This window comes from Eptesicus fuscus, chromosome 14, assembly GCF_027574615.1.
Source record: "Eptesicus fuscus isolate TK198812 chromosome 14, DD_ASM_mEF_20220401, whole genome shotgun sequence".
Lineage (NCBI taxonomy): Eukaryota > Metazoa > Chordata > Mammalia > Chiroptera > Vespertilionidae > Eptesicus > Eptesicus fuscus.
This window is the reverse complement of record NC_072486.1, coordinates 3001827-3019115: the sequence shown is the minus strand read 5'-3', so window position 1 is coordinate 3019115 and position 17289 is coordinate 3001827. Positions and strand designations below refer to the sequence as shown.

The 17289-nt window shown below is 55.5% G+C and overlaps 1 protein-coding gene across 1 annotated transcript in view; it reads right to left on the bottom strand.

Annotated features, from left to right (window-relative positions):
* The window catches only part of EGFR (epidermal growth factor receptor), a 117770-nt gene extending 117233 nt beyond the window's left edge, over positions 1–537 (bottom strand). The window contains exon 1 of the mRNA XM_054726238.1: positions 383–537. Within this exon, the coding sequence (XP_054582213.1) occupies positions 383–470 (88 nt within the window). The 5' untranslated portion in view covers positions 471–537. The remainder of the gene's footprint in view (positions 1–382) is intronic.
* Between the last annotated feature and the right edge of the window lie 16752 nt (positions 538–17289).

Sequence of the window (17289 nt, the reverse complement as noted above, 5' to 3'; positions counted from 1 at the left end):
CGGCTGCAGCTGCGCCCCCGGGAGGGGACCCGCGACCCGGTTCCAGGGGGACGCGGTGCAGGGAGGCCCGGAGGTCCCCGAGGGGAGGCGCGCCCTCCCGCCGTCCTTCCCGGGGGGGGGGGACCCCGGGGACCTGGGACGCACGTGCCGGGACGCCCGCCGCCCCGCGCGCGAGGGCAGCAAAGTGAGAAAGTTGCGAGCGCTTCGGGGAGCCCCGATCCCCGCACCCCGCAGCCCGGTGCCCGGTGCCCGCGCCCGCAGTCCCCTCCTCCGGCCGCCGCGGGCTCGCCCGGCGCAGACACGCAGCCGCACGTCCCTCCCGCGGCCCCGGCCGAGGCGCCCGTCCCGGGGCAGCGCGGAGCGGCGGCGGGCACGCCCTTACCTCTCTTCTCCTCCAGCGCCGGGCGCGCCGGCAGCTGCGCCGCCAGCAGCACCAGGAGCGCGGCTCCCGCCGTCCGGGAGGGTCGCATCGCCGCCCGGAGCCCGCAGGGAGTCCGGGAAGGAATCGGCGGCCGTGCGCTCCGGCGGCGGCGGCGAGGCGAGGGCTCCGGGGGCGGCCTGTGGTCCGGCGGGGAGGCGGCGGCCGCCGGGCTGCTCGGGACTCGCCGGGGACTCGGTCCGCCCTGGCCGGGGTGTGCGCACCGAGCGGGGGGCGGAGGCTGCTGCGCCCGCGCCGCGCCGGGGCTGCCCGGACGTCTAGCGCGCGGGGCGGGGGCGCGGGGAGGCTGGGCCGGGAGGAGGAGGGACCAGCCGAGGAGGAGGGATCGCGGAGCCCAAGGCGAGGCGGAGGGAGGAGGAACCAGCGGCGGGGCCGGCGGCCCGCAGCGGCGCGGAGGTGGCCCCGCGGGACCGGGCGCTCGGAGAAGGGCGGGCGGGCGGGGGCCCAGCGGGCGCCCCTGGTTAGCCTCCGAGAGGGCGTTCCCCGCCCTGGGGCCGGGACTCGGCCTGAGAACTAGGTGACCCAGCCTGCGTCCAGCCGAATGGGTGCCAGGTCGCCAAGCCCCCCTCCTGCCACCTGCAGAGCAGACCGGTACCAGCGCCCTGTGAACGGGCCCGGCCAGAGGCCCCAGGCCGGGCAATGGCACGGATGGGGCAGCGCCCCTCTATCTCGCCCATCGCCTGCGCAGCGCCGGGAGCCCAGTGGGGACAGAGGACCGCCTGGCAGCCAGCTGCCCCGCGCCGGGCCGGGCCCCTGGAGTGCCCGGAGGCCGAGTTGTAGCTTTCAAGTCCCAAGGGCCCTTCACGGCCCGCCAAGCATCCTCGACATCCTCTGAAAAGGGACAGCGGCCTCCTGGCCCGGAGCCGGCGGGGGAAGTGTCCACTGAATGAACGCAGGAGGCCCGGGCCAGCCCACGGCCCCCAGAGGCCGGCACCAGCCACGGTGCTGGAGAGCAAATGCCTGTGGTCAGTTGTTGCGCAAAAGTCAAGCGCTGAGAATACAGGCTGGACACCAACCCAAGTGGGGTGCCTTTCCAGGGGAGCTGGGTGCCCCCCTTCCCATGCCTGGCCCGAGGCGGCCGCACGGGGCCGGGCAGGAGCGCCCACCTGGGCGGCCCCCTGAGGCTGGGCCAGAGGAGACGGGGCTCCCGGGCTGCGCCAAGGTGGGCTAAGCCACGTCTGCTCCACGCTCCTTCCCAAGGACAGGTGTCCTCGCGCCCATTGTACACCCAGATCCCCAGCCGCCCTCCCCAATGCCCTGCCTGCCCGCATGGCAGCTGGCCAGCCTGGTCTCCCCTGAAAGCAGGACTCACAGGAGCAAAGTAAGGGGAGTTCCAGGCCGCCCCCTCCTGTGTGGGGGTGGGGTGGGGAGAGGGACATCTGTCCTCCCTCCCGCAGAGCCGGCCCTGTCCTGTGAGCGGAGAGTCCGTGTGTCTGTTCCGGTGTTTGAACGAACAGGACCCTCTGCGCCTCTGAGCTCCGCGCCCCGGCAGGGAAGGCTGTGAAGGTCCAGCGTGGTCCCCGCCACGGGCTGCAGAGGAGGTCACATGCTACATGTCACACGTGACAAACCCAGAGCAGCGTGTGGAGAAACACAGCTATGCACGCCGCACAGAGGAGGGAAGGGCCACCCAGAAACACGACGTGGGACGCAGCCCGAAGCCAGGCGCGCGTCTGACAGCCCAGTCCTGTGGGCAGCCTCCACCGGCTCCAGAGCTGACTCCAGAGCCTTCTGCCCAGGAAATATGGTGGGTGGTGGCACAAATCATACTGTCCACGTGTTAAAACGCCGATCGATTGAAGCTACAGCTAATTGTTAGGATTGGGGCCCGGCCGGTGTGGCTCAGTGGTTGAGCATAGACCCAGGAACCAGGAGGTCACGGTTTGATTCCCAGTCAGGGCACATGCTCTGGTTGTGGGCTCGATCCCCAGCAGGGGGCATGCAGGAGGCAGCTGATCAAAGATTCTCTCTCAGCATGGATGTTTCAATCTCTCCCCCTCTCCCTCTTCCTCTCTCTGAAAAATCAATAAAAACAGAAAAAAAAAAAAAAAAAAAGACTGCGTGGGGATGTCTGCCATGACCCTCAGAGGAGACAATACTGCAGAGCGTCAAGTTATGAACCAGGAGGTCAGGGTTCGATTCCGGTCAAGGGCACACCCACCGCTCCGCAGCAGCAGCCTTCACGGCGCAGTGTGCTAACCACCGTTCCATAGGATCTGATACCTCCAGAAGCAAGGATTCCTCGGGGGCACCCCTGCACGGGGGGCCCAACCCGGGGATGGGGGAAGGGTGAGCCCCAAGGCCCCCTGGCCACTGATGTGAAGTGTGGTTCCTCCCTGAACTGGTGACGTGGAAGTGACCGCCAGGGTGACTTTGCTCTTCGGCGGCAGTGGGGTGGCGTGTCCGGGTTGGAGTGTCCGGTGACTGTGGAACTTGTTAAGAACAGAACTATGACAGCGGGCCTCCACATATTTTAGTTCCGTCGTCGGCGAGGGGCCTCTGACCACCTGTTCTCTCTGGCCTGGGAGGTCAAAGCGGGAAGGGACAAGGAAAAACATCAAAGCGTGCATTTCAGAACTTAAACACGGATCCTGGGTAAACTGGGAGCCTTCTCCAAGTGGGAGCTGCTGCCTCCGAGGGGGACGGGGCTCCCATCCTGAGCGAGGTGTGCCGGACCAGGGGAGGCGGAGTCAGGGATGGGACGAGGCCCCTTCCGACCCTACATTCCGTGGGAACACGCGTTTCTAAAACAGGCTTCCGCTTGGATGGACGTGCACCCGACGGCTCCTCTGAAGATGTGTGAGACGCAGAGCTGTGCTAACCGCCTTCCCAGCGGGACGGCGAGGGAGCTGGGCCGGGGCTGGAGGGAGACTTATTTCTTATCCCGTCTGAGCTCTCAGACCCCCGTGGGCAGCAGCACCGGCTTCCGTAAGGGAAGGGCCGTGGCTCCGGGCCCTTGCGGAGGCTCCTGGCCCTCCTGTGGGTCCTCCTTGGTTTCCTCGGCCCGGACTCTCTCCCTTGAGCCTGGTTGTCCGTGGAGCCCTGTGTCGGCCGAGCCCGGAGGAGGCCGTGTCTTTTCCGGGGACCGCGTGCCGTGGCGCAGCTGCTGACGCACCACCTGTCGCTACACCCTCGTTAGTGTGTGTGTCGTGGGGACTCTCGGTTACCTCCAGGGCTCGGGGTCAGGAAGTGCTAAGAAGCAGAGCCGCGCTTTTGAATGCTGGTTTCTGGCTCTGCCGTTTGTCCGTTGCTTTGCACGGGGGTCTTGTAGGAAGTTTCTGGACCCTGCACAGGGCTTTGCCCGTGTCGAAGGGTTAAGCTGAGATGAAGCCCGGCGGCGTGGCTCAGTGGTTGAGCGTCAAGTTATGAACCAGGAGGTCAGGGTTCGATTCCGGTCAAGGGCACGTGCCTGGGTTGCAGGCTCGATCCCCACTGTGGGGCATGCAGGAGGCAGCCGATCCATGGTTCCCTCTCATCATGGATGTTTCTATCTCCCTCTCCCTCTCCCTTCCTCCCTGAAATCAATAAGAATACATTAAAAAACAACAAAAAGAAGGGATGAACTTTGCTGGAGGTGTCACTGCCTGCCTCAGGGATAGTTCCAACCGCAGAGCGAGCTCAGGGTCCAGGTGTGGTTTTGTGGCCCTTCAATATTGATTTTAATTGAGTTTTTGGCCACATTTAAACAATCCAGAGATTTCCATATTTGAAATGTGGACTCTCTGTTTCTCTTGGAAAAAAGGGTGATGTGCTGGCCAGTGGGGTCTGCTGTTGTGGAGGGGGGATAACTGTCCCCTTCGGAAAGACTGAAGCTGGCAGCTCACTCAACCCGCCAAACCTGCTGCGCCAGTTCAGGCTGCGGCTGGCATTTCGGCCGGCGCCCCGCCCTTCCTGGTTCAGCCGAGCTGGGGCCTCTTTACAGCTCCCTTCCCTCCTGCCCTTATCGTCCCTTCTCTGTCCAGCTCCTCGGCTCCTCGCGCGCGCGCCCGCGTGTATGTGTGTGTGTGTGTGTGTGAGTGTCTATGTGTGTGACTGTGTGTGTGCGTCTGTGTGTGAGTGTGTGTGTCTGTGACTGTGTGTGTGTGTCTGTGTGTGTGACTGTGTGTCTGTGTGCGTGACTGTGTGTGTGTGAGTGTGTGTCTGTGTGACTGTGTGTGTGAGTGTGTGTGAGTGTGTGTGCACGCGCACATGCGTATCTGTATTTGTTGATTCATTTTTGTCCAGAGGTCAGCTCATAATACTTTACATACCACACGACCTCACTTTAAATTTGTATAATTCAAATATGGAATAATATAAAAATCACAGCTCATACTTGTACCGTATCTGTATAAATATGAATGTAGGTACATATGTAAATCAGGAGCAGGGAGTGGCGGGTTGGGGGCTGGCTGGACTAAGATCATCGTTTATCTTGCAGATCAGCCAGCTTTGCCTGGCGTAAGGGTGGATGTGAACTGTAACTGATGATAGGACGTGAGCTCTTAGGAAGCAACTGCGGAGGCCTTTGAGGCTTCTTAGCTACTTGAACACAATTGTTATAATTCTGTCTCACCGCTGTGATGGAGGTCATGCTGCGAAGGCCCACTGCCCAGCGTCTGTCCTTCAACCAGGGGCTCAGGCCCTTCGCCCCCTGAGAGGCCGCGGCCACGGCCACGGCAGCGTATCACAGAGGACACCGAGGCGGGAGCTGGTTCGGAAACCTTCAAGCCTTCTCTCTGTCTCAGCTGAGGCGTTTTCCCATCAAAAAATAAACCGACACTGTGTACAAAGAATTCACACACACACACACACACACACACACACACACACACACACACTGTCATACCCACACTCATACACACACACTCATACACACACACTCATACACACACATACACACTCATACACACACACTCATACACACTCACACTCACACACACACACACTCATACACACACTCATACACACACACTCACACTCACACACACTCATACACACACACACACACACACACACACTCATACACACATACACACTCATACACACACACTCATACACACACACACACTCACACACACACACACACACACTCATACACACACACACACACACACACACTCACACATTTAAAGGGACAGAAGCAACCACATGAACAGAGATCTGAAAACTGCCGTGAACTGGGTGACCTTGCGCCTGTTTTATAGTGTTCACCTTTCCACCTAAAGCCTGGCGTGTTCTCTGTGCCGTCAGGAGTGCGTGCCCCGAGGACGGCCGTAACCTGAACCCACGCAGGCAGGCACCCCGTGTGCTGTGCCTGGGACAGCATTCTCTCCCTCCCGGGAGGTTGTCTACGGAGTCAGAGCAGCAGCACAGCTCACGGCTCAGCCCTGGGCCCGCGGCGAGCCAGCCTCACGGTCACAGGAACCATCCAAACGTACAATGGACCACGCGCCAGTCAGAGAGAGGACCTCTTCGGCCCCCACCCACAGGTCCACAGCCATCCCCCCGGGGTCGGGTGAGGTGTCTAACCCTAAGCTCTGAGGCCCCCGTGGCTCCTCGCCTTCTCAGGAGCTGCTGGTTGCTGGGGCAGCTGCGAGAAGAAAGGGCAGTGAATGGCCACATGCCCATGGCCTGCAGATGCGCGGCGAATAGGGGCCCTGATGGCTGTCAACTGGCCCTTTGGGCTCCGCTAGGGGCTTTGCCAGCCGCCCCTCCCTCCGCACAATAGCTCCCCTGGCCTTTCTCCCAAGGCCGCTCTGAGCCCTGCCTCCCTGCCTGGGGCGGGGGGAGAAGGCGCTGATTTCAACAGATGCTGGGGTCTCCGAGGGGCTGGGGAGGTGCGCTCAGCGGTGTGGAGGCCAAGTGCAGAGCTGGGTGGGCGAAGGCCTCAGCGGGGGCTCGAGGCAGCGCTTGGACCCGGCCTTCAGATCCCGGCTTGGCTGTCCTTCCTCCGGAGCCTGCAGGGTGCTGGCACTGGGTCTGGGGGGGCCCCCAGCCGGGGACGCCGTGCTGGTGAGGTGCTTGCCCCTGGTTTTTCCAGCCCTTCTCCGGGATTTCGCTAAGAAGGACTTGTTTGCAACCGCTTCTTTTTACTCTTTTTGACCCCCCTCCCCCCCTCCCCGTCCCGCCTGAACTTTGTGGCTTGTGTGTGTGCTTTGTGATCTTCCACTTTTAAATGAGGACTTGGAGGCCGGCCAGACCTGGAGGACTGAGTTTCCGATGCCCGGGAGGAGGGAGGGGAGGTTGCCTTCTCTTGCCCCTCCTTCCTGGGGACCTGGAGGTGTTTCTAAAGCGTGCAAGATACAGGTCTTGTAACACATGAAACCTGTATGTTCATGATGGCCAGCGACACCCCAACCAATTTCATAAAAGGAAAAATGAAGGGCGTCTTTCAGATCATAGGGGGTTAGGTTTCCTGCAGTGTCTTTGCCCGGCACCTGCCCCAGAAAAGGGAGGTCCTCAACGTCTCCAGGGAAACTGGCGGGGTGGGGGTGGGGGTGGGGGTGGGGGTGGGAGGGGGGATCCTCTCTCCGTTGGAGCAGGGGTTGCAGCTCCCAGCCCCGCCAAGGGGATCCTGGCCCTCCGCCTTCAACGCCATGTCCTGAGGTGACAGGGGCTGCAATGGGTTCAGCCTCTGCTAGAAATTGGGGGGTGGGGGGAGGGGGATTACAAGACTGAACAGAGATATGATTGACCTTGTCCTTCGTGGGCCCCTCTCACAGCTGTGTCCACATTGGAATGAAGGCAGGCGAGAGGCCATTATAACAGGCCGGGGGAGACGTGGGCCCGGCTGGGAGCCCTGGAGGTGGGGGTCGGGGTTCGATTCCAGATGTACAAGGCATTGAACGTGGCATGTGAGAGAGAGAGAGACGAGAGCAAGGATGACCTTGATCAGCACGTTGGCTATGGCCGTCTTCACAGAGACCTATACAGGGGAGGGCGTATGGAAGGGAAAAGTCAAGAGTCTGGTTTGGACTCGCTGCGTTTCATATGAAGACTGTGCACAGCTCGTGGGACTGGAGTTTGACCTTCGGGAGAGAGGTCAGGCAGGAGATAACAGCTGGGATCATCAGTGTGCAGATGCTACTTGGAATTGAATGAGATCGCGAAGAGATTAGAAGAGTTGACAGAGAGAGAGAGAGACAATAAAGACGGAAAGACAGAAGATAGGAAACCTCACCTTGATCTTGAAAACCCTCACACTTATCCTCAAAGTGGAGGAGAATCAAATGGCAAATGTGACTGAGATGGAGCAGACAGACAGGTGAGAGGAAGACCAGGCAAGAGAGGAGGCGGGACGGGAGCCAAGGCTAAACAATGACTCACCGAGGAGGAAGTGAACGGTCGGATGTCAAAGGCTGCTGAGGAGCCAGGCACCATACAGCATCCATGTTCCCCGCTGGACCTGCCCGAGTCCAAGTCACTGGTGACATTAGTGAGAGCTGTTTTGGGAAAGTTTGAGGGGGGTAGGGGGGCGGGGAGCCAGATTTAAGTGGGCTGGAGAATGACTCAGATCCTGTTTTCAAAGGACTCCTGGCTTCTGACTCCTTTATAATTCCAGGCCTGCCCTTTGAACCTGGTCTCCCCCGTCTTGATTCTCAGACTTGACTCAGCCCTAATCTGCATGACCTTCCCCGCTGCCTCATGAGTCCCTTTGGAACCTGGCTCCTGGTTCAGGCCCCTGCAGCACCCCGACAAGGCGTGAGCTACTCAGCAAGGGAAGACAATCGAAGCTGCACCCCTCTAAGCCACGAGGTGCGGGTCTCTGGCTGGCATCCACGCTTGGCCACTAATTGCACACGATTGGAAAGTTGCTTCACCTCAGTTTCCTCATCAGTGAAGGGAGGACTGATCATCTCCTGGGCTGTGTCATCGCGAGGATTACCCTTCCTGGTACAGGATGGTTTCCCCATAAGCGGTGCTTGCCAAACGCCCCGCCTTCTCCCAATAGAACATCCCTTCAGCCATCTTCCTAAGGTGGATTCCTAGGTCTAAGTACACGTTTCTAAGCGGATAGATATGTTCTCACCAAGGAATGGACCTGCTCCCCTGCCGACATTTCTTGACTCATCCACCATTTACGGACCCAGCACCTCTCCTGGGGCAGCGCAGAGCCGGGCTTCGGGCGGTCGGCGATGAGCAGGAAGAGCGTGGCTCGTTGCCACACGGCGCTCAGAATTCACCGCGGCAGGGAGACAACTGTGACAAAACAGTCCCGTCATGACTGCCGTGATGGTAACTTGCGGCCGGTGCTGGGCAGGAGACATACGGGGCGCCGAGAAGCAGAGCGAGGGGTTCGGGCTGCTGCGGGGGGAGTCAGGGGAGGAAGGCTTTCCTGAGATGCTGAGGTGTCACCTGAAGGGCGTGAAGGAACAAGGTCACCCATCCTTCCTGACAGTCACTGAGAGACCGGGCGGTCATGTGACCCCCGGCGAACTGAGGAGGCGTGTTGGTGTCTTAGCCTCTACCCGGAATCCATACCTAGGTGACGATGCACTTATTAACTTCGATTAACTCGTAGTATTTTTATTTCTCCTTCACCGTCTTCCAGTTGATCAAGCCAACCATCTTTACATATTTGCTGTTTCTAATCTGTGTGCGGGAGGAGAAACCGTACGACCGTGCAGGCTAGAGAAACATGACGACGAAAATGAATTGACTCTGGAGGAGGCCTCTCCCATGAGCCGAGTCCCTAAACGTCACACCAGCTCAGCAAGTTTCTCGGGGGCCACGTTTGCTCCCGGGTTCTTGGCGAGGTCCCAACAAGTGGGGGTGGGGGGAAGTGACCTCTGGACAAGAGGGGTGATGCTGTGCGAGCCTAAGCAGGTCTGACGGGTTATCTCGGTGAATCCGGGGACCAGCTGAATCTGCTCCGCGCCCTCGGAGCCAGAGGCTTAACTGTGAACCTGGGAGGGAGCCTAGACAAACAGACCAGCCTGACTGGTGCCCTCTCGGAGGTTGTGATTCTCCGTCTGTCTGCTGATGGCTGCCACCTGTGCCACAGAGTCCGCCGTCCCCTCACCAGGACCTCCATCGCTGCCCTCCGCTGCACAGACGGTTTCATGTGGGAGAACCGTGTTTGGAGGAAGAAGCAGGGCGGAGGATTGCCCATGTGGCCCGCTCCTGAGTCGGGTTTACGGCCGCTCTCTAAGGGTTGTTATTGGAACACAGAGCTGCCTTCTGTAGATTTGAATTTGAGGTTGACCAGGCCCACGGACGAGAGACCAGGAGGAGTGTGTGTACGGCCACCTCTCCTCCAGGGTCTCCACAGCCTCCCCGGGATTAACATCCTCTCCTGCGAGAGAGCTCGGCCAGGGGAGGCGAGTAAGAAGGGCAGCGCGTCCTTACCGGCTTCTCCATCTTCAAAGAGAGGCGGGTTAGTCTGCGCCGGGCCCCTTTGTTGCAATGTCTTGTTTGCAGGATAATTTCTTCTGATTCCTGGATTGTTTCCCCGACTCCAAGAAGAGCCGCCCTGATGCCGGTAACTCCACATCAGGGCCAACTGGACAGACAGGGGCAAAGGGTAGATTCGAGTTCGAGATGTTGTTTTGCTATTGAGATGCTCTCCTCAGTGAATAGAGGAATTGCAACACAGGTCTCCCTCTGCGGGAAATGAAGAGTTCGGGCCCAGCGGGGGCTCACGAGTCGTAGGGTGAATTTGTTGGGAGCATCCAAAAAGGTAGTATTTACACACGCTTTCCGTTCTTGCTTTCCAAACCGTCAGCGGCACCAAGAACCGAGAAAGAGGGGGAGGGGCTGGGAGAGCTCAGAGAGCCTCCCCCACTGGATACTAATTTTGGTGCCACATGATTGACAGGCAGTGGGTGTTGTGGAGAGCCCTAGAGAGCCACCCAGCGGCCCAGTGGCAATGGGTGACCCTGAGACTAATTCACTGCATGGCTCTGAGCAAATCACGTCATTTACTCTTGGTCCTGACTTCCTCATTTTAAAAAGGCAATTGCACTCTAATAACTGGTATGGACTCTCTCCCACCCTGGACATACTGCTTTGGGGGATAAATAGGGCATTTCTAGGACCAATGAAATCTACAGTGAACCGGCTGAAGTCCGAAAACTCCACTTAGGTTTTTTATAGGGGGATGCACGGAGCAGGTCGGAGAAGTTAATAAACGCATAGTCACCTAGGTATGTGGCCCCTGTCACTGCAGGTGTTATGTTTATGATCTAAATGATTATAATTGGAATGACAATGTTTCATATAAAATCACAGCAACTTATGCACCCAGGCGATGATGACTATGGAAACCCAACCCCTTTATAAGCAGGTAAGAGACTGGGGAGGGTGGGGTGCAGTCTTTTGAAAACGTAGTTGTGTATGGATGTTGGAATTAAGATGTGTTTTACCGATTCCTCTGCATTTTTATGTTTTTCTTCGAGTACTAACTATCTCATGACCGCCATAGTGAACGTTGCTTTATTTTGAACTATTTCGTACCTAAACACAAGGTGAACTTCTTTTATGCCCAACAATAATCGTGGTGGAATTATTACCGCGCATTGGCCAATCCAATGAATCTTGAGAAACGCTTCCCACTTATACATTCGATTTTTGAATTTCTTTGCAAAAACTTGCTTTTCCTGGAACAATCTGAGGCAAAGACACCACTCCGGTTCGCAGACATGTTTTCATTTCTTGTGTGAATTCCATCGGCCCCTGTGGTAACGGGGAGAGAAAGTAGGAAAAGTCTTCGACTTGGCAGGATTTCGGAAATATCAGCCTTTTGGAAAATAAATCCCTTACGCTCAGGAAACTCAGCAGTTAAGACAATTTGCTGGAATTTCGGTGTCAGGAGTTCCACACCCCAGTTTCTTCTGTAGGATGAGAAATTGGAAAAAGGACACAGCTCTTTCTAGCAATAAAAGGCCCACTAAACCCTCCTCTTGGTTTGAAATTCCTCGACTTTTTTTGTTATTTACATTGGTTCTTATTCAACACTTCTCTCACTCTATATTTCAAGTAGAGTCAGCTCTTTTATTCTATTTTTAGTTCAAACCCTTTTCCTGCCCGGCCCCCACCAAAATGGGAAGATCTGATTTCACGTCCAGGGGGCACTGCTGCGGAGGCCCACGGAGGTCTGCTCGCCGGGTTCCTGGTGGGAACATGCGTTTCCTCCTTCTCTCTCGGAGCTGGATGGAGTGGAAACCTTCTCCGCTGCCCCGGACGGGGAGGGCAGAGAAGGCGCCCGGGGAGGAGCGGGCCTGGCTCCCGGCGGCCCAGCTGGCCCTGCTCCGCCCGCTCCGCCCGCGCTCCTCATGGAAACTCGGTGATGCGAGCTGGCAGCGGCGCCTGTCACCAGCTCCCCCCACCCCCAGGGCAGGGCCTCGGGCACGTCTGACAGCGGCAGCTGCTGCCCAGCGAGTGCCATGTTTGCTTCTGCGTCCACAGCTCCCATTGGCTCCCCAGAGGCTCTGACTCCCGGTGCTCTGCGGGGCGCCCAGCGCGGTCCTCAGGGGGCCCGGCAGGGTCGCCGTGGCTCTTTGGCACTTGGACACGGGTCACGTGTGGGCTCCGGCTGCTCCGAAGGGCCCCTCACCCGTCCCTGTTGTCAGGCTCCTCTGATGAATATCATTCATTCATTCATTCATTCATTCATCCTACAGTTGTTCACCGAATGTCAGAAATGTGCCAGCCGCTGCCAGGCAGCAGGCTTTCCAAAGGAATCTGAGAACTGGCTGAGCCTCTGAGGGAAGACTAGGACGGAAGATCCAGCGTAAAAGCAAAGCGCAACAAACCGTGAAGTTGGTCAGGCAGCGCCAGGAAGGTGCTGAGAGCCGCAGAGTGCAGAGCAGCAGAGCTGAAGCCCTCCTCCGAGGTCCTCCCGGGTGCGCGGAGGGTGAGCCACCAGCCCCGCGCCCGGAACGGGCTGGGGAGAGCGGGGACAGCATGCTCCGAGGCCCAGAGGCATGGGGCGGCCGCGAGCTTCAGCACCGGTAGCGCCCAAGTTTCCAGGAACAGAGACATCGCGGAGCCCGAGCCGGAGAGGGAGACAAGGGTCGAGTCGTGATGGGCGTGGTGCGTCCTCGGCTAAGGAACCCGGATGCATTCTCTGAGTATTGTCTCTGCAAGCAAGAGAGAGAGATTCCGACTCTAACTCAAAAGTGTAATCCTGGAAGGTAACCGCCTGGCAGTGTGAGGGCGGCTGGAGAGGAAGGTGCCTGAGTGCGTGCAGAGGGCTGGGTGTGTGGAGCGTCTGCCGCTTTGGAAGTCCTGGGGGAATGTCCTGGGTTGGGCCACCTTCTTTCAGAGGGACAGGCCCTGAGGGCCAGTGGACCTGAGACACCCAGGGAGATGGGGCGTAAGGGAAGCCCAGGGCAACCGTGGAGGCGGCCCGGGGCATGGGAAGGCTGGCATCGAGGTGGCACGTGTTTGTTCGTGAGCGTTGGATGCCCTGGGGCCTCCCTGAGTTAATCAGGTGGAGGTGAGTGGGGATGTGTTGGTAGCTGAGCTACCACGTGAGACACTGGGCCATTGGACCTGGACTTGTAAGTCCTCTCTGCAGGCTGGTAAACACTTGGGGAACAGTTGGATTTGTGTTCGGAGGTCCAGACAGGGTGTCCCAGTAAGTGAACGTGTCTGTCACACGGGAGAGCGTTTGACTCTTTAGAGGGAACGTTTGTTTCTTCCTGACAAAGAGAGTAAAATCCGGAGAGGGGGAGCCACTTCCCCAACCTCACGCTCGCTGCTTGTCGGCGAGAGGACCTCGCATCTTGGGTGAGTCTCCCAGTCTGTCTCCTCCCTGAGAAGTTGTTGAATTTCTCCTGGGAGCACAGTAGTCACTTGTGATGATGAAATTCAAATATTGTCCCCATTGAACAAACACAGCAAGTTTCTGGAATAATATTTGTATAAAAATGTGGTTTTCAGCCGCCAGTCACTTCAGGGTGAGACAGGTCCCTGGTTCTGTTCCCACCCCACTCTATTTATTTTTCAAAACCATAAAAAAAAGCATATAAGTTCCATGACACACACACACACACACACACACACACACACACACACACACACCCTCACCAGGAAACAGCATGAGGTTTTCATAAACAGTCCTTGGCCACGGGGCGTGGCTTCTGGATGAGCACTCCACAAACACCACCCCGTATCGTCTTCAGAACGATATTTCTTTTATGTGGTGTGTGGGCAGTTTCACAATTATCTAATGCTCGTGTATTATTAACTTGTGAGAGTGGTTTAAACCGTATCTCATGGTCACAAAAAATGGCATTAAGTGCCCACATGGGTGGCGTGTCTTTGCAGACACTGGGGAAGAGCCATAGACCAGTGGTTCTCAACCTTTCTAATGCTGCGGCCCTTTAATACAGCTCCTCATGTTGTGGTGACCCCCACCATAAAATTATTTTCGTTGCTACTTCATAACTGTGATTTTGCTACTGTTATGAATCGTAATGTAAATATCTGTGTTTTCTGATGGTCTTAGGCAACCCTGCTATCGGTTCTCAACCTGTGGGTCGCACCATCAGAAAACACAGATATTTACATTATGATTCATAACAGTAGCAAAATTATAGTTATGAAGTAGCAATGAAAATAATTTTATGGTTTGGGGGTCACCACAACATGAGGAACTGTATTAAAGGGCCGCGGCATTAGAAAGGTGGAGAACCACTGCCATAGAACTATACAGGCATTGCCCGCGGGCAGCTCACAAGCAACCGCCGTGTCTGGCCACTAGTCCATGAGGCAACAGTGGGAAAAAGAAAAGTACTGGTAATTGAGTGAGCAAGATGGAAGGCCTCCCAATAGATACTCTAGTGCAGTGGTCGGCAAACTCATTAGTCAACAGAGCCAAATACCAACAGTACAACGATTGAAATTTCTTTTGAGAGCCAAATTTTTTAAACTTCAACTTCTTCTAACGCCACTTCTTCAAAATAGACTCGCCCAGGCCTGTGGTATTTTGTGGAAGAGCCACACTCAAGGGGCCAAAGAGCCGCATGTGGCTCGCAAGCTGCAGTTTGCCGACCACGGCTCTAGTGGAACTATGCTGAGGTATCCTTCCCACCCCTCTTCCCACGGAACTCCTACCTCTCACCGGGTACCCCTGTGCAACCATCAGCTTCCCAGAGGCTAGTGAACTCTTGAAAAATCTCCCCGTTTCATTTGAACTAGAACGAGAGAGAGGTGCAGTCGGGGGTTGATGGTTGTGCCGCAGAGAGGAAGATCCGTAAGTCCCTAATGTCGAGGGCCATGGAGCAGCAAAAACCCCAAGGACAATTTTGTGTTACTTGGCGGCGGCAGCATTTCCTGGGTTCTACGATTTATTTCGGCATCCCTCCCAAGAAGAGCCCCCAGGACTCCCTCTCCTTACACATGATCCAAATAGACTTGGTCATTCGCAACCTAACAAGCGATTTGAACACAAAGACGTGATTAGCATACCATATACACGGTATGCCTCCAGAGCAGCGAGATCAATCTGTAACCATCTGTTCAGATTGCAAAGAACCTGGCAATCACGGGGAATAGACCACCTGATGATGGAGACCTACTTGAAGCTGGAGGTGCCTCCCTGAAAACCCAGTGGCCACACGCCAGAACGGCTAGGACTGTGGGCAAGACTGGGCCGGTGGGTGCCAACGCCAGGACTCAATGATGGTCAGTTATGACATTACACGATTAAGCCATGCAAATAGATGGTGACACGCAGGTCAACTGTGCAAATATTAGACATAGATTCAACGGAAGATGTAGATTAGGAATCCCTGCTAATACAAGAGTCTTTGGTGTGGCGCCAAGTCCAGAGTGAAAATACATGAGTTGTATGCGCAGAGATTAAGATAAGGTGAGAAATTAATGTCTGCTTCTTCATGACTGGGAAAATTTCCAACTACTCATAGAAATTAAACATCTCAGCGCCCTTGTTTACTTGATATATAAGTGAAAACCTAGGTGACTAGCACCCTGCAGTGTTTGACTTCAATAGCATCTTCTACGAAGACGTAAAGAAAATGATTGTCGAAATGATGAAAATGAATTAAGTAAGGTTCTATTCATTAAAACCATTCTTCATTAAAATAAATACCATCTTGCTCACGGAGTCCATATTATTCCACTTTTCACCTTTAACAAAGGGGTTACACATCCTGGGCAATAACATTTATGTCTTTTCTATTAATCACTATTTATTACAATTATTTCTTCCCGTAGTTATATACTTAAAATAAATTGAATACTCAACACCAATGAATGCGATATTTAGATTGGTAGATTGATTTCATTAAGCACTCTTGTGTGCCTTTTGTTTAAAAATCTTATTGGTGAAATAGTCTCTAGATTCTTACATGGTTGAGACTAATTTTGGCCTTTTATTTGAAGGACCACTTGAGTGTGTAAAAGTTCTGATGGCCTTTGGTCCATTGTCTTTGGCATTTCTTGTTATCGTAGGTAACCTGACTCTCCACCCGCCACCCCCTCATAAAGGTAAGTTGTTTTTTCTGCCTGGATATTTCATGATTCCTTATCTGGAAGTCCAGCGATTTCACTGGCTGCATCTGGCTGTGCATTTTCTTGAATGTGTTTATTCTGGGTCAACCTGCACAATCAAGTATTTCTTTATTTCAGAAAAGCTTTGCTGAGCCATGAACATTGTCTGTTACTTCTTCATGTTCCGTGATTAAGAAACAACAATCCACTCCCCGCCCCTGGCAGGCTCTCTGTACTGGAGCCAATAGAGATGGCCAGTTGATAGTATTTCTCCCCCAATGGTCCCCTACGTCAAGGTGGGTCTTCCTGGGGACCCACATTTGAGTCCAGACTGTGTAGGACTCGGCAGGTATGTTTCACTGCTTCTCATATGGGCTTTGGAAATGACTTTGACGCATAAAATGGCTTTTCCCCTTTTCCCTTTCACCTTGTTGTGGTTGCTTTGGACGGGTCTGAGGCAGGAGACGTGAGCAAAATGCCAGGCACGCTCTTCTTTAGCAGAGAGTGCCCCTGACCTCGCCGTCGCCTTGCCCTCCTGCTCTGACAGCCCTTATCCAACCCTTATCGAATGGCTGAACAAACGAGCAAATGAACCAACAATGACGCCCTGTGCAAGGCGGAAGTCATCAGAAACAACTGGCCGCAATCAGCTGGGAGAAGTGACCGAGGCTGGCTCGGACCACCGTGATGGAGTGGCCGCGAAGGACTCATTGGATAGTTTCCACCGTTTCCTGAATTGCCCACACGCAACTCAGTGAGGGCATCAGAAACAACCATTCCCACCGGGAAGATTGCCGAAACAGAGGGGTCGGTCCGGTCCGGAGATTTGGGGTGTAAGAAGCTCGCTATTTGCATTAAGCTTCTGTCTGCCAGGTTTTCACTGTAATGACTATTACATCTCATGGGGGAAAGAAACAAGAGGACTTCCAGAATAATGTTGGGGTTTTTCTCACTGATCTTGTTCTTTGTATTCAACACAGAACTGGGCACCCACGGTAAGATATGTGGGCCCTTCTTTTCTGAGGATACTGATAAAATCACAGTAAGTTATTGTGAAGTTGGGAATTCTGAAATCCTTTGGTCTTAGGTACAACTATTCAAATAAGTCTCCATTGAACTTGACAAATGCTAACCAATAAATAGACAAACGCAACAGGGGACTGCTTTTGTGCGCGGCCGGTGGGAAAAGGACATTTCCCGTGAACCTGTAATTTAACTTCCCGAGTTAGACCTGACAGACTCTCCTGCCCACGTGCACAAGACACAAAGTAGTTGCAGCAACATTGCAATAGCTCCAAATTAGGAACAACCAAACGTCCGCCATCGAGAGCAGAACGGATGAACAAATCACGGTAATTCATGTGAGGGCGTGCGTGGGTAGGCCTGCTAGCCGGGACTGTTGCTGTGGC